This window comes from Elgaria multicarinata, chromosome 4 (assembly GCF_023053635.1).
Source record: "Elgaria multicarinata webbii isolate HBS135686 ecotype San Diego chromosome 4, rElgMul1.1.pri, whole genome shotgun sequence".
NCBI classification, from domain to species: Eukaryota; Metazoa; Chordata; class Lepidosauria; order Squamata; family Anguidae; genus Elgaria; species Elgaria multicarinata.
The window spans coordinates 57,788,089-57,802,317 of record NC_086174.1 but is presented as its reverse complement, the minus strand read 5'-3'; the positions used below and the strand labels follow the sequence as shown (position 1 = coordinate 57,802,317).

Below are 14,229 nucleotides of genomic sequence, written 5' to 3'. Positions count from 1 at the left end.
GTGATTCCCCCTCTGCCCTGCAACATCCCTGGAACAGATTTTTAGGTGGTGATGGGAAGAGGTGACGGGAAGATCGGGAAGCAATGTGAAGTCTCTATTGCCCTGGTGGACTTCCACTAGCACAATGCATGCTTATCTTTGTTAAACATGCATTTCCTTATAAACATACAGCAGCAGCAGCAGTTTGCATTGCATTAGACATGGAATTTCCATGTGCATGTAACATCATAGGATTATAATCTATTGCAAGACTTGTAACTTGCACTACTACCCAGCAACTTCACAACTAATTGGCTTGAGCTTTTCTTGCAGAACATGCCTCTCCTGTTTAATTTTACCTTGTTCTTAGGTAGTCCGCTACCTGGCTGGATGTGGTTTGCAAAGCTGTCCTTTGCTGATTTCTAAAGGCTACCCGGATATTGGATGGAATCCAGTTGAAGGAGAACGATATTTGGATTTTCTTCGTTTTGCTGTTTTTTGCAATGGTACTGCAGCAGCCTATATGTTTTGTACAGGTTTTGTTGTTCCCAAATCATTATATCCATTTTTGAACATCAGAGCTTCAGATACTAATGCAGCTAATTAAGTGCTGCTTCACAGAGTGCTTTGTAGCACCATCCTTTCTCACTGCAGTGCTTTGAAGTGTCTGAGCTTGGAAATATGAATCTTTTTTGTTTTTTTGAAACTCTAGCCCTGTGTGTGTGAGAGAGAGAGAGAGAGAGAGAGAGTGAGAGAGTGCTGTGTGGCTGTGCTTCCTCCCTTCAATTTATACTCTTGCTTCTTTGCTGATTTGGAAGGGGTGTGTGTGCGCACGTGCATGTACAAGTGGCCATACATCATGACTGGCTTTGGCAGACTATTTCCATCGTAAATGAACAAATCTAGTTATCCTTGTGCCATCTTAAACAATACTGCAGTAAATCCAAAATTTACTGTTCATTGAACTAAGCACGTGATGAAATTGTCCCTGTTACAGTAAATAGTTTAGAGAAACAACAACAAAAATCAACTAAAATCAGAAGAGCTTTGTATATGAGTGTGTCTGTAAACCATGACACTGATTGAGAATACTAGTTCCTTCTATCTGCCAGGTTTAACTGGCCATTTTAATTTCCTTCAAAATGTTCTCACTCCCAGCTCATATTTCCCCTTCTTTTTTATCCATGTTTGTTTCACTTCACCTTCTGCCCACTAATAGGTCAGATGGAAACAGATTTTCAGAAATCTTGTAAATGGCCCATAAATAGTTGATACAACAAATTCTTAAAGTGCCCATATGGCTAGATATAGTGGGTTTATTCCACGTGAAACTGCAGGAAGAATGGGTAAGAAATGTGCTCCATCAAGTTTTTCTTTTGTTTTCTGGATTTACCCAATTCACATCTCCTGAGCTTTTCAGCAAGCTGAGTCAGAGTTCTTCTCATATATATATATATATATATATAGAGAGAGAGAGAGAGAGAGAGAGAGAGAGAGAGAGAGAGAGGGAGGGAGGGAGAGAGAGAGATAACTCATATCAGGAAAAATGTGTATATCTAAGGAAGGTACACACAAAATATGTATTTCAGAAAAGTGCACATGAACAAATCTGCATTTCAGCAATGTATAGTATTTGGAAAAGAAATGTGTACATTTAAAAATGTACAGAAAAACATATATTGATGCACACCTTAGGAAAAATGTGCACCAAAATAGTACAAATTTCCATGAGGTTTTTTTTTTAAAAAAATTGCAAACTCATGTGGGCATGGGACAAAACGAGCTTGATCTCAAAAACCTGTCCATTCTTGTGAAACTGAGATTGACACATCCATCCATCCATAGCTGCAGGCATAATAGCGGTCTTTCACATTTCGCCTAGGCTTGGCACTCAGCCATCAGAGCTGGATCTCAAAATGTGTAAAATTTCAGCTCCAGCTGGAACTACCTTTATGGCACTGGCGCTAGTTCACCCAGTGTGAACTTTATGGAAGTAATTAAAAAAACATTTGGATTGTGACTTTGTTTAATAGCTGCCTTCCTTCATGTTTGCAGGAGAGAGTGTTGAGGAGAATGCTAATGTGGTGGTCAGACTGCTTATACGGCGCCCTGAGTGCTTTGGGCCAGCACTGAGAGGAGAAGGTGGAAACGGCTTGCTTGCTGCCATGGAAGAAGCCATAAACATATCAGAAGACCCTACAAGAGATGGACCTTCACCAAGTAATGGATCCAATAGAACACTGTAAGTAGTAGGGAAGTGATTCCTTCCTCCAGACCTGTTTTGTAAACTCAATTAGAGGATTTACAGGGGATGCAGTTGTTCGTTGTTTTGTTTGTTTTTATATTACGATTTTACTGGATTTTCTTGTACATTTCTTTGAGGTCCCTTTGTGGGCAGAAAAGCGATACCTAATTTTTAAAAATTGCTTATATTTAGCCCACAGATATTTATCAGTAACATAAGAACTATAACAGAGAGAGTCCCAGGGTTCCTAGGTATTTTGGGATAAAGTTCTTGTGATGCCAGGACGGGGGTTCGGATTTCCGATCCCCACCACCACCACATTGTAGCTGCTGCAGAAAAAAGCATGCCAGTTGCTTCTCAAAGTCACAGATGAAGCTTTGGGGAGGTGAAAAAGGTTCTTGTAGGCATGAAGGGGAGGGCAGAGGCTGGGATATGCATTATTCTATGGTCTCTCCAGCCCTCCCCTCCACCCTCATCAGCCCAGGTCTTCTAGATGGGCTCAGAAGTCCCATCTAGAAGATATTAAGTTTTTTTAAAAAAGGAAATACAGCATTAGTTTACTTGGGATCATGGAAGTACTTTTTCCAAGCTTCCACATGGTGTATTCTTTTATTAAAGGTGGGGGAGGAAGGGAAGAGGGGGCATGTTCCCTTTCTCCAAGCTATTGTGATTTCGAGCAAGCCAGATATCTCCCCCTGCACACATATTTGCAGGACCATTTGTCCCTTAGGGAAGTATGTGTGTGTGTGTGTGTGGGGGGGGTATTCAGTCACTTTTAGGGGATCAACTCTAAGAACTTTTGAGAGATGGGTTTACATTTAAAGATGAGATGGCTGAGTTTCGTTTTTTAAGAGAGAGGGGGGAAAGTAGCAGCATTCGCTTTGTAATTTGGGGTGCAATCCTCCATGGAAACCACACTAAGTTGTAGCATGATTCCCATGGGGCATCGTGTTCTACAATACAAAGGGAACCCTGCCAGGCCCCTGACAGCTGAGTGTCTGTAAAGCTTTCTCTATCTTTTCTTTTCTTTTTCTTTTTAAAAAAGGAGGGCGGGACCTAGGCCATCTTATCTTTAAAAGTAAGTCTAACCCCATGCAAAAGTTCTTAGATCCCCCCCACCAAAAGATTAATCAAATAATTGCTCTGTGTGTGTGTGTTTTGTCCGACCCTCCCTTTTTTTGCCCCTTTCCCACTCCTTCAAATGCCCCTAAAGCCTGGGATGAATGCTTTGGCACAGGACTAATTATGATGGCTTGCATATTTTGTGCAAAAAGTTCTTCGAATAGTAAAACTGTGAGACATGATATATTACATCCCTGGAAGGATCACTGTTGGGTTCATGGTGACTGTGTGCAGATGGCTTGTGATAAAAGTATACATTTTAGACTCTAGAGAATCTATGCATTTTCCTCTGCAGAAATGGTGGAATTTAGTATGTTTGCTAAATTTATTTATTGATTAGATTTGTATACTGCCGAACTGGCAAATGTTCTCAGGACAGTTTACAATAATAAAACCAAACAACAACAACAAAATTACCAAACAAACACAAACAGCAGCAGCAACAATAAAAATATTAACACAATACGATATTAAACATTAAAAACATTTAAAAATTAAAACATTAAGGAGCCAGCATAAAACTGATAATTAGAGCAACTGATTAAAGATAAAATGCCTGCTTGAAGAAGGAAAGTCTTAACCTTGCATCTAAATGTATACAGTCAGAAAGCACAGGGGAAGCTACATTTTATTAAAGCAGACCAATGGCGCAGCACTATAGAATCAGCCTCAACTGGCTTCCTTAGTTGGCTCCTGGGTCTCCCTGATGCCTTTCTCTACTTTGAAACCTGTGAGTTTTAACCAGACATGCCAGGGATTGAGCCTGCGTTTGACTAAAGTTAAGCTACCATAACAATTTGCACGCTGATCCTGTATTTTTGTTTTTCTGGTGAAAAATAATAAACAGAAGTGAGGTGGAAGAAGAGGATGACACTATTCACATGGGAAATGCCATCATGACCTTTTATGCTGCTTTGATCGATCTCCTAGGACGCTGCGCTCCAGAAATGCATGTAGGTTCTGTTTTCTTCACTAGTGTTTATTATCCTTGTTGAAGTAACATGTTCTCTGTTAATGAATTGTGTAAATCAGAGTGCATGTATCATAACCCCTCTATTCCAATTCAATTACTTTTGGGCTCATGGAGCTGTTGATTAAACAGCATCACACCTACACAAGAGGGAAGTTCCAGCAGACTCAGGGCAACCTTGAAGTTTGCAGAGGCAAAAAAGAAAAAAAGCCCTAAATACCCACCCACAACACTCCCCCCCTTGCAATCAGTAGCATAGAATGTTGCCTAATTTTGGCGGTGGGGGGGGGACTTGTGACAATTTGGTAGGAGGAAGAATGGGATGGAAAAGTAGCTGGTAAAGGAGGAGGGAAGAAGAGGCACATAGATATAAAAAGGGTACAGAAAGTTAGGCATTTCCAGGTTCATCCTGAAAAGCTATTTTAAAAAGTCCACAGGGACAGAAGTGACATCTGCCTGAACAAATTAAGCCACAATTTTCATATAGACAACTGCCTCCGCATCTCCCCATACAGCCCAATACATCAAAATGGAGGCCACCTCCCCAGAAACAGCCCCAGCCCACTGAGAATTGAGCATGCCCAGTGCACATGGAACACTGACTGATGGAGGGGGAAAAAAAAAGAAAACTGGAGGGGCAGGAATGGAATAGATTGACTACTGCAAGGCTCCTCTCTCCCCTAGAGAGCCATTGTGGTGTAGTCCCCACTCGGTCATAGGAGCTCACCAGGTGACTTTGGGCCATTCACAGACTCTCAGTCCAACTTACCTCACAGGGTGGTTGTTGGGAGGATAAAAAAGGAGAGGAGGATTATGTATGCTGCCTTAGGTTCATTGAAGTAAAAAAAAAGAAGTGAATAATAATAGTGTTTCTGACTCTGGCTGTTAGTCACAAATGGGCTATTTGTTCTACACTCCAGTAAATCAAGTATGGTTTTTGACTTGAATGTTTTAAATGCCACACCTACATGACATAAAGGAAAAAGAACTATTTACACTATTGTCTCTTCAGTTCCCAAGTGAGTGAGCCTTTACAACCATACTTAATTTCAGCATTGCAAGTTTCCCACTAGTTTGAATAGACTCTGAGTGATATAAGACAGCTGCCCATGACCACAAATGTCAAGCTTTATGAGGTTTGTTGCATGTGCCTTGCTCTAGCTCTCACAGTATTTTAGCCTTTTATGTTGATATTATGGTTACCTTATATACCAGTATATGAACTTATCATTAGTTATTTAAAATTATCTAGAATGAGAATCATATGTGTACATTTTAAGATGGCTGCATTCTGATCCCAATCCTATAAACAAATACTTACATTACTCCTTTGATAGCTAATCCATGCTGGTAAAGGGGAAGCCATTAGAATCAGATCTATTCTGCGGTCTTTGATTCCTTTGGAAGATTTGGTGGGCGTAATTAGCATTCCTTTCCACATGCCAACAATAGCAAAAGGTAAGAGATTCCCCCCCCCTTGCCGTCTGCAAATTAAACCCAAATTACCTTGAATATTTCTTCTCAGTGTCATGTGTGTAGAAATGTAAATGTTCATGCAAGTCAGAAATATATCTGTCTTTATCTATATTTATTTTTTCTGGAATGTGAGAGACAATCCTGGCTTATATCTGGGACAGTATCAAAAATTCATACTGTTTTTTTTGGGGGGGGGTATAGAATGGCACTTAACCTCTCAGTTGTAGTAGAGCGGGAAGACAAGATAGTCATATAATGATTAGAATATACTAAACTGGTAACTCAAGATATACCCAGTATTTTTAATAACAGGAAGATCCACATGTATCCTGGGATGCCATGGAATTAGAATTATTAATTGGATTAGGTTTTAGTTACCAAATGTCATTTATTCAGACAGTAAAATATGCTTCCTTTGAGCATCAAAATGATCTGAAGGATGCCCACATATTCATTTTTCCTGGCAGAACTTAGTAAGGTGATGTAATTTGTAATTGTGGACGAACTCTGTATGATTGGTTTGCCTTTCTTTCAGATGGTACTGTGGTGGAACCTGATATGTCAGAGGGGTTTTGCCCAGACCACAAGGCAGCCATGGTATTATTCCTTGACAGGGTCTATGGAATTGAAGACCAGGATTTTCTTCTACATCTTCTAGAAGTTGGCTTCCTTCCAGATCTTCGTGCTGCTGCTTCGTTAGATACGGTAACAAATAAGGTTTAATTGCTGGTTTATCTTATTGATCTAGATCTATGTTATGCAAATATTTTGACTCCTTGAAGATGATGAAGTTTTGCAACCATCCTCAAGGGGGGCAACATGGGGCCTTCAGGCCACATGTACAACCCCACCCTTGTTTTGTTTCACCCACTGTACCCAAATGTGCGCTATTGAATTGCAGCATTTGGTTTTAGAAGAAGGCGGGTGGGGAATGTGTGCCTTATTTTAATGCAAAACTGTATCCCCCTGAGGCTTCAGGAGCGTGATTTTGCATTAAAACAAATGCCAACATTGCATTACAAAATGCAAAATCCGTATGCACTGTGAAAATGTATTTTTTCCTTAACCCCCAAATTTGATGGGAATTCAGCAGGGGTGGGGGTGCAGGGTGCGTTTCTGGGATGTGGAAATTGCCCCCAGACTCTCAGAATTTTCTGACACCTGCCTTAGAATAAGGCTTTCTCAATTGTGAGGCTTGAGCTCAAATTCCATAAACTTATTGGATAGTGTTAGGCAAATCTCAGTTCTCTATGTGTAAATTGAAATTAAAGGGAAATATTACACAGGATTGTTGTAACTAGTGAGTGAAAAAGGACTATTGGCATTGTGTATTAAGACTAATCTTCTATAAAATGGGCTTTATCGCTGCAGTTTTGAACTAGAAATTTAAAAATCTGTGTAGAATTGTCCCCTTTAATTCAAGCACAATTTAAGTTTTGTCTAAATAAATTTTGTACAATTAAAAGCTAGGTTGCAGTTTTCATGCATCACGAAGTGTTGTACAAATATGAATAGCAATGGGTTGGATCCAGAGTGTTTTTGCATTGGTGGTAGAGTTCCCCAAGCAGAGTTCTACTCAGAATTCTCCCACTGGCGGAATGGTAGGGGAAATGATTTTCAACTCCCTGTTTCCCTCAATGCCATTTCTTGCACTGTTCCAGAGGCTCCCCAGCTCCTCAGAGCAGATTGGTGGTGGGGGTGGTGCAGGAGGCTACATAGGGAGGGGGAATAATAATAATAATAATAAAGTCTTCTCCTCGTTCTGCCATTGGGATTCCTCTGCTGGGTCAGAAGCCTTCCAAGGATAGAAGGTGTGTTTCTGTTCATGGGTGGCATATTCTTGATCCAACCCAGTATGTGTTCCTCCTCATTAGAAACTATTTGTTGTGAGTCTTTTGCATGGTTCCTGATCTCTACGTTAGTAGGCTTTCTGTGCACTTTTGTTCAGGAAACCCACTTCATGTGTATTTCCATCTTACACTTTTCAGTTATAACAACTGATTAATCAGTTTTGTTTATATGATTTATGTTTATCAATTTATATTTTTAGTTTTTTGTAATATTTGTGTATTTTATATATTGATGTTTTTTGTATAAATCAATGCTTTATCATTCAATGGAACTTTGAATGATAAAGAACGTTTTAAGGTTCTTTATCATTCAAAGTTTCATCGCAGGAACTTGATTTTTAAAAGCTGACAGCTTTTTTTTCACTTGAAAGTGTGTGCCTAATACTTAGTGGCATGCATTCATTTTGTAACGGATAAAAATCTCATCCATTTCATACCTGATTTAATTATGAAACAAATGGCAGACTAACGAAGTTGTTCCAAATGGCCATCCATGATTCATTAGTTTCATTTTGACTTTCAGCCTGAGGTGAAATTCCATTCCGGAGAAACTCTTGGGGGCCACATTCTAGGGTCAAAGACAAAAGGGGGCGGGATCAAGGGAAAAGAGGTAGGGCCAAAATACTAGCAGAGTTTAATGGAAAGCTCTCAATGGCCCTGTTCAGACATGCTAAGCCACAGTGGCCAAGCATTTGAGCTAAACATTATGGCTTAGTGTGTCATGTGAACCATGACTTAGCATGTTGTGTGAAACAAGCCTCACCATTGTGGCTACATAGCCATGGTTTTAACACGTTCACTAACCATTTACTGCAAAAGGGTAGTGGCCTAACCATGGCTTAGTGTGTTGTCTGAACAGGCTCACAATCAATAACAAAGCCTTAGGAAGTGGAATTTCAACATTTTAGAATGGGAAAGAAACTGCACAAAAGTTGGGTGACTACCCAGTGATTGAAGGTTGAAGGAAAGAGGATGGGGCCATGGCCATCTGGGGAATTCTGAAGGACCAGATTAGGACTCCAGGCAGGCTGGATTTGTCTCCTTGGGCTGAGTTTCTGTACACTTGTGTTAGGGAGATCAGTGGGCAAGCTCAGTGATGTTCTCTGGTCTTGGAATGCAGCCCCATAACTAACTAAGCCCTTCTTAACTTAGCCTGACATAGAAGCAAAGGCTACTATACATTTTGCTAGCTGAGCTGTATCCCACCCTGTTTTCTTCACCACTTTTGGTGAAATGATTGAGTCAAAATAACCTTCCTCCCAGGTGATTCAGGTGTCCAATGCAAATGTTGTGGCGTTGAACACCTGAGGGATCTGGGACGAAGTCTTTTGTTTTTGTTTATATAATAAAATATTTTTAAAAAACTGAAGAATGTTGTCCCAGATGGCTCAGGTGTCCAAAGCAAATTATAATAGCTGAGTACATATTTGGTAGGTCTTATCTCTTGGAGAGGAATGTAAGAAAAGTTCATGTCAACTGGATGGAAAACAGAAAAGTTGTAGGCAGCTGGGTCTTCCATGAAAAACAAGGCAGAAATGAAAAAGAATGAAATAATAGCAAAATGAATGTGATTTTAATAAACAGATAATGAAAGCTATGAAGGCTTTTAAATAATGAAACCGAATGGAATAAAAACCAAACAAAAAGTCATGCCTGTCTCATATGCCCCTTATTTTCTCCTCTTACCCTCTTTCAAAGGAAGCATAACAGAATATAACCATGTTACTGTGTCACAATTCTTATGCTACAGAACGTATCTATCTGAATAGCTTTACAATTTATTTTATAGGTTGCTCTGAGTGCTACAGATATGGCCCTGGCTCTCAATCGGTACCTCTGCACTGCTGTTTTGCCTTTATTAACTAGATGTGCTCCTCTTTTTGCTGGCACAGAACACCATGCTTCCCTTATAGATTCCTTGCTACATACTGTATATCGACTCTCCAAGGGCTGCTCTCTTACCAAAGCTCAGCGGGACTCTATTGAAGAGTGCCTACTCTCCATTTGTGGGTAAGGATGTAACCTTGGATAGGAAAATCCGTTACTAGAGCAGAAATGGCCAAAGATAACTTCACTTATGCATAATAACATTAGAGTTGACGATTTTAGTAATAAGGAACACCAATATATCTGGAGGTCAGGCAGGTGCCAACTTTGTATTCCTTTCGGCGCCTCCTGAAAACATCATTATTCCAGGAAGCCTTTCCTTAATGACTAGCCACGGTTTACTGTACATTTTGCTTCTTTTAAAATCTATTTTAAAGTGTTTTTTATTTTATCTTGTACACCGCTCCAAAATTTTCATTGGGGAGTGGTATATAAATATTGTAAGTAAATAAAATCCCCTCCCTGCTAATAGGATTAATGACCTCCTTGGGAGTAAGCCCTATTTAACTGAGTGAGCATGCATAGGACTGGGGTGCATTTCATAGGTTCCTTAATATCATTGTGCTATAACATTAAGAAAAATAACAAGAAGTATATAGCCAGCTGTATGCAGAATAAATTGTTGTATACTCTGCACTATCTGGGGGAGGGGGCTGAAAAACTCTGAGTGTATCGGCTTATCATCCTTCAGAGAATAGAAACCATTTCAGAAGTTTTTACTGCAATAACAAGAAAGATACTTTCCTTTAAAAAAGAAAAATCAGAGAACCAACTGATGCTTTTCAAACTTGTCAAGAGAGTTTCTTGTGTGAAAGGGTTAGACGAGATAACATTCTGAAAAATCTGAGTTTAAATTCAGCATTTCTGGTTACCTCCCCTGTTCAGAGTTTATCTGATTTTGCTCAGCTGAAAGGTTGAATGTTTAGGCAGATTTTCTCCATATTGCCCTGGTTCACTTGATCATGGCATAGTTAATAAGCCACAGTGACTTGTTAACCTGGCCTTGTATGCTGGTTGATTTTCTTAGTGACCCTCAACTCGCACAGCATATTGTGTTGTCTGATTCTGGCTGGCATGACTTGTTTGTGAGGACAGCAACCTTCAAATAATCCAAGGGCTGTTGTTGGGTTATTTGAGGGTTTCTGTCTGCCCCCAACAAGCCATTCTGCTTGAATTCAGGTGACATGACAAGCCATGCCAATGAGGTTAGTTAAGGAGATCTGAACGGCATGTGCAGCGGGGGAAATAAGATCCCATTGCTTATTTCCATCACTGTGATCATATGAGCTGGCCCAGTTTTCTCTTACTATTACAAAAGATGAGAGAATTGAATTCACACCTTCCCATTTCTATTAAATGGGGATAAATATTTTAATTTAAAAACAAACACTGGTTAAGTTTCTGCAATAGCCACATATCCCTGATATGTGTGACCACAGTCATGGATACACAGACTTGTTCTATTTTGTACTCAAACCTTTTCTTCTTCTACTTGCAGTCAACTGAGGCCTTCAATGATGCAACATTTGTTGAGAAGATTAGTGTTTGATATTCCTCTACTAAATGAACACGCAAAGATGCCTCTAAAGGTGAGTATGATCTTTAAACTTCCCTTTCAAAATATACATCTGGTGCCACTTTCCCTCATTCACCAGAAGAAACGTGAGTCTAGTGAGAGCATTATGAATGTACTGTGAAGCAAAAATTTCAGCAATGTCAATGACATCCAGTGTAACCTTCAAAACACTTAATTTAGAGTAGGTGAAGTAATTTGATGGGGATTGTTTTGGATTAAAAGGTTTGCAGATTTCAGCCTAATAGCTCAGTGGTCTGCTATGTAAGGTCAAAAACAGATAGGATCAAATATTATTTTATCAAAGCAACATCATGAGTTGTGATCATAATGACAAGAGGAGTAGATTACCGTGGATATTGTATGCAGGAACTCAGGGACAATTCCCCCATTTCTGCAAGTTTGACATGCAAGGACTTAAAGGGGGACAGTACTCAGGCAACCCTATGCACCTTCCTAAAAATCAACAGGATGAGGATACCATTTTGCATAACTGAAACACTGAGATGTTAAACAAGATTATGAATAAATACTCAGAATAACCTGGTGTGTCTTGCTTTGATGGCATTCTGTAAATCCTTTAAAATCTCTATCCCACTCATATTTGTTCATAAATATAGCACTCCCTCGGGATAGTGTTCTGTATGGTGCTTTTACTAATGAATATATAATAGATACCTGTTTGCATATTCTGTTGATTCCAGTAGGATATATTCACAACTCAGTGAGGTAATAATAATTTTGGGTTATATGCAATTACCATCAGCCTGTTGACAGAATGCTCGTTGATCCAGCAGAGACTTCCATGACCAGAACTGGGAATTTTCAACAATATTCTTCCTTCCTGCAGCACTCTGCAGCACCCCCTAGTTTGTTCTCTTCAGTCCCCCAGCAGATTTTTTTTTGGGGGGTGAGGGCAACAATGCTGTATGGGGGAAGGAAAGTTACTGAAAATTGTCTCCCTCTCTGTTCCGTTGACAGAAGCCTCCACTAATTCCAAGAGTATTCCATCAGTGAATTGACACTAGTTGGAAACAATTCAATATTTCTTATTTCTATATTGTTTACAGCTATCTACAGGCTGTATAAAAAATGACTTGCCTGTAAACTTATAGTTTAAAAGGATAGGAGAGAAAGGGAAAGGCAGTGAAAAACAAAAGGAAGGCCTTAGCTAGACCTAAGGTTTATCCCGGGATCGTCCCGGGGTCACCCCTGTGCATCTAAATGACACACAGGGGATCCCGGGAACAGGCAGGGACGACCCCGGGACAAACCTTAGGTCTAGCTAAGGCCGAAGAGGCCAGGGGACAGAAAATAAGAGATAATACTATAGGGTTAGATTATCAAGTAGGAGGGGATAGTTTGAATGAGTAAATGAGATTTCTCACTTTAAACCCAATGCCCTTGTTCATGTGCGGGACAATCAGTAGATCTCTCTTGCCCTCCCCATATCCCAGTATTTTGTCAAGTGCCATAATTGATTGAAGCCCATAATATTAAACGGATGAGTTCTAGATCACAGAGCAAGTCCTTTTATAGATTTTGGAATAACACTAGGGTATTGTAATAATTACTTGGTGTATATATAATTTAGAGTAAAAACAGCGTACACTCAGACTTGTGGCATCTTAAAAACTATCAGGTTTATTGGGTAATATGCTTATGGTGGATTAATTCTGTTATCTTTAAAATGCCGCATAGCATCTTGTTGCATCAGGCTACCACAGCTGTGCTTCTGTAATTTAAAGTGACCATACCCAAATGCTCCACAAAGTTTACAGTGCATTCGTAAAACTGAGCTATCACATTTTTTTTCAGCTGCTGACCAATCATTATGAAAGATGCTGGAAGTATTACTGTTTACCAGGAGGATGGGGCAACTTTGGTGCTGCTTCAGAAGAGGAACTTCATTTATCCAGAAAGTTGTTCTGGGGTATTTTTGATGCCTTATCTCAAAAGGTAACTTTTATGTTTATGGTATAAGTAATGATTCTGATCAAAAAGCTAAAGAATATTGGGACTCTTTCTGAGAAAGGGAACTTCTTACAAATTCCTTCCTTAAATGCTTCTTCTACTCCCCGCCCCCAGCAGAGTTTAATTGCCAGATAATGTAAGGAGCGACTAAAATGAGAATTATAATTTGTGCCAGCAGGACGGAGTGGGAGCAAAGAGCAATAACTACACATAGGCAGAATAGATTATAACGGAGATAGCTTTTATTGGTTACAGCTATCGAGATGGTCGATACCACCATCCCAGCCCATATACTGGGATATTATTGATAGGAGCGGCAAGAATCTTGGGCACACCACAGCATGTAACAGTAATGTGGGCCAATCCTGTGTCCGTGGTGTGTGGCAAACATGCCAGCTCCCAAGCTGAGCTGGAACCTTGCTGTAACTCCTCAAAACAGTGGAGACTGTGCGTGCTGCACAAAGCGATGGACTCCACTGGTGCTGGAGGTGGGAAGCAGCTGCACTGCCTGGCTGAATGGTTTTGTGCAGCATGTGCCATCCCCACGAGGACAATGCACATGTCAGAAACACCAGCTCTAGCTGATTCCCTTTCTCCATGCTGAGTGGAGCACAGAAAAAGGCAAAATGGGGGGGGGAGGCAGTGTCAGTGAGGGGGCCTTTCAGTTTACACTCTACAGAATGTAAAATAAATAAGTGCAAAGATAAAATACAGAAGACAGGCAATCGACAAAGAAAAGTTACTTTCAAAAATAGATGTTGCACTCTGTATTTTTTTAAAATGTGCACAGAGATGCTCTGCAAGATACCAAGGGTCAAACTAGAAATGACGTTAAAGGCATCTTTGGATTTAAGGTGCAGTTTTTTAAAAAAGTACAAATAATATCAGCTGGAGGGGTGTGTGTGGATTTGACTATTATTTGGATCACAGCAGGTATGGAAGGTGAATTTAACCCTCTCTTCCTGTGCTGAGGTCCCAAGAAAAATCCCTCCTTTGAAGAGGCTATTTGCATTGGAAGGAAAACTCCAATTGGCACCAATGTGGGACACCCCTCCATAAAAACAGTAATAGCTGCAGAAGAGCGGATTTCTGTAGCCCTGAAGAAACTACAGCAGGGGAGGAAAGGGTTAGATTTCCCCTCAGCCCCTCCTAT

The 14,229-nt window shown here is 40.1% G+C and overlaps 1 protein-coding gene across 5 annotated transcripts in view; it reads left to right on the top strand.

Annotated features, from left to right (window-relative positions):
• The window catches only part of RYR2 (ryanodine receptor 2), a 365,044-nt gene that overhangs the window by 238,125 nt on the left and 112,690 nt on the right, over window positions 1–14,229 (top strand). For all 5 annotated transcript variants that reach the window (XM_063124341.1, XM_063124340.1, XM_063124339.1 and 2 more), the window contains 8 exons: window positions 350–485; window positions 2,035–2,221; window positions 4,194–4,299; window positions 5,654–5,774; window positions 6,328–6,497; window positions 9,432–9,652; window positions 11,028–11,118; window positions 12,921–13,061. In XM_063124341.1, coding sequence (XP_062980411.1) covers window positions 350–485; window positions 2,035–2,221; window positions 4,194–4,299; window positions 5,654–5,774; window positions 6,328–6,497; window positions 9,432–9,652; window positions 11,028–11,118; window positions 12,921–13,061 — 1,173 coding nt within the window. The remainder of the gene's footprint in view (window positions 1–349; window positions 486–2,034; window positions 2,222–4,193; window positions 4,300–5,653; window positions 5,775–6,327; window positions 6,498–9,431; window positions 9,653–11,027; window positions 11,119–12,920; window positions 13,062–14,229) is intronic.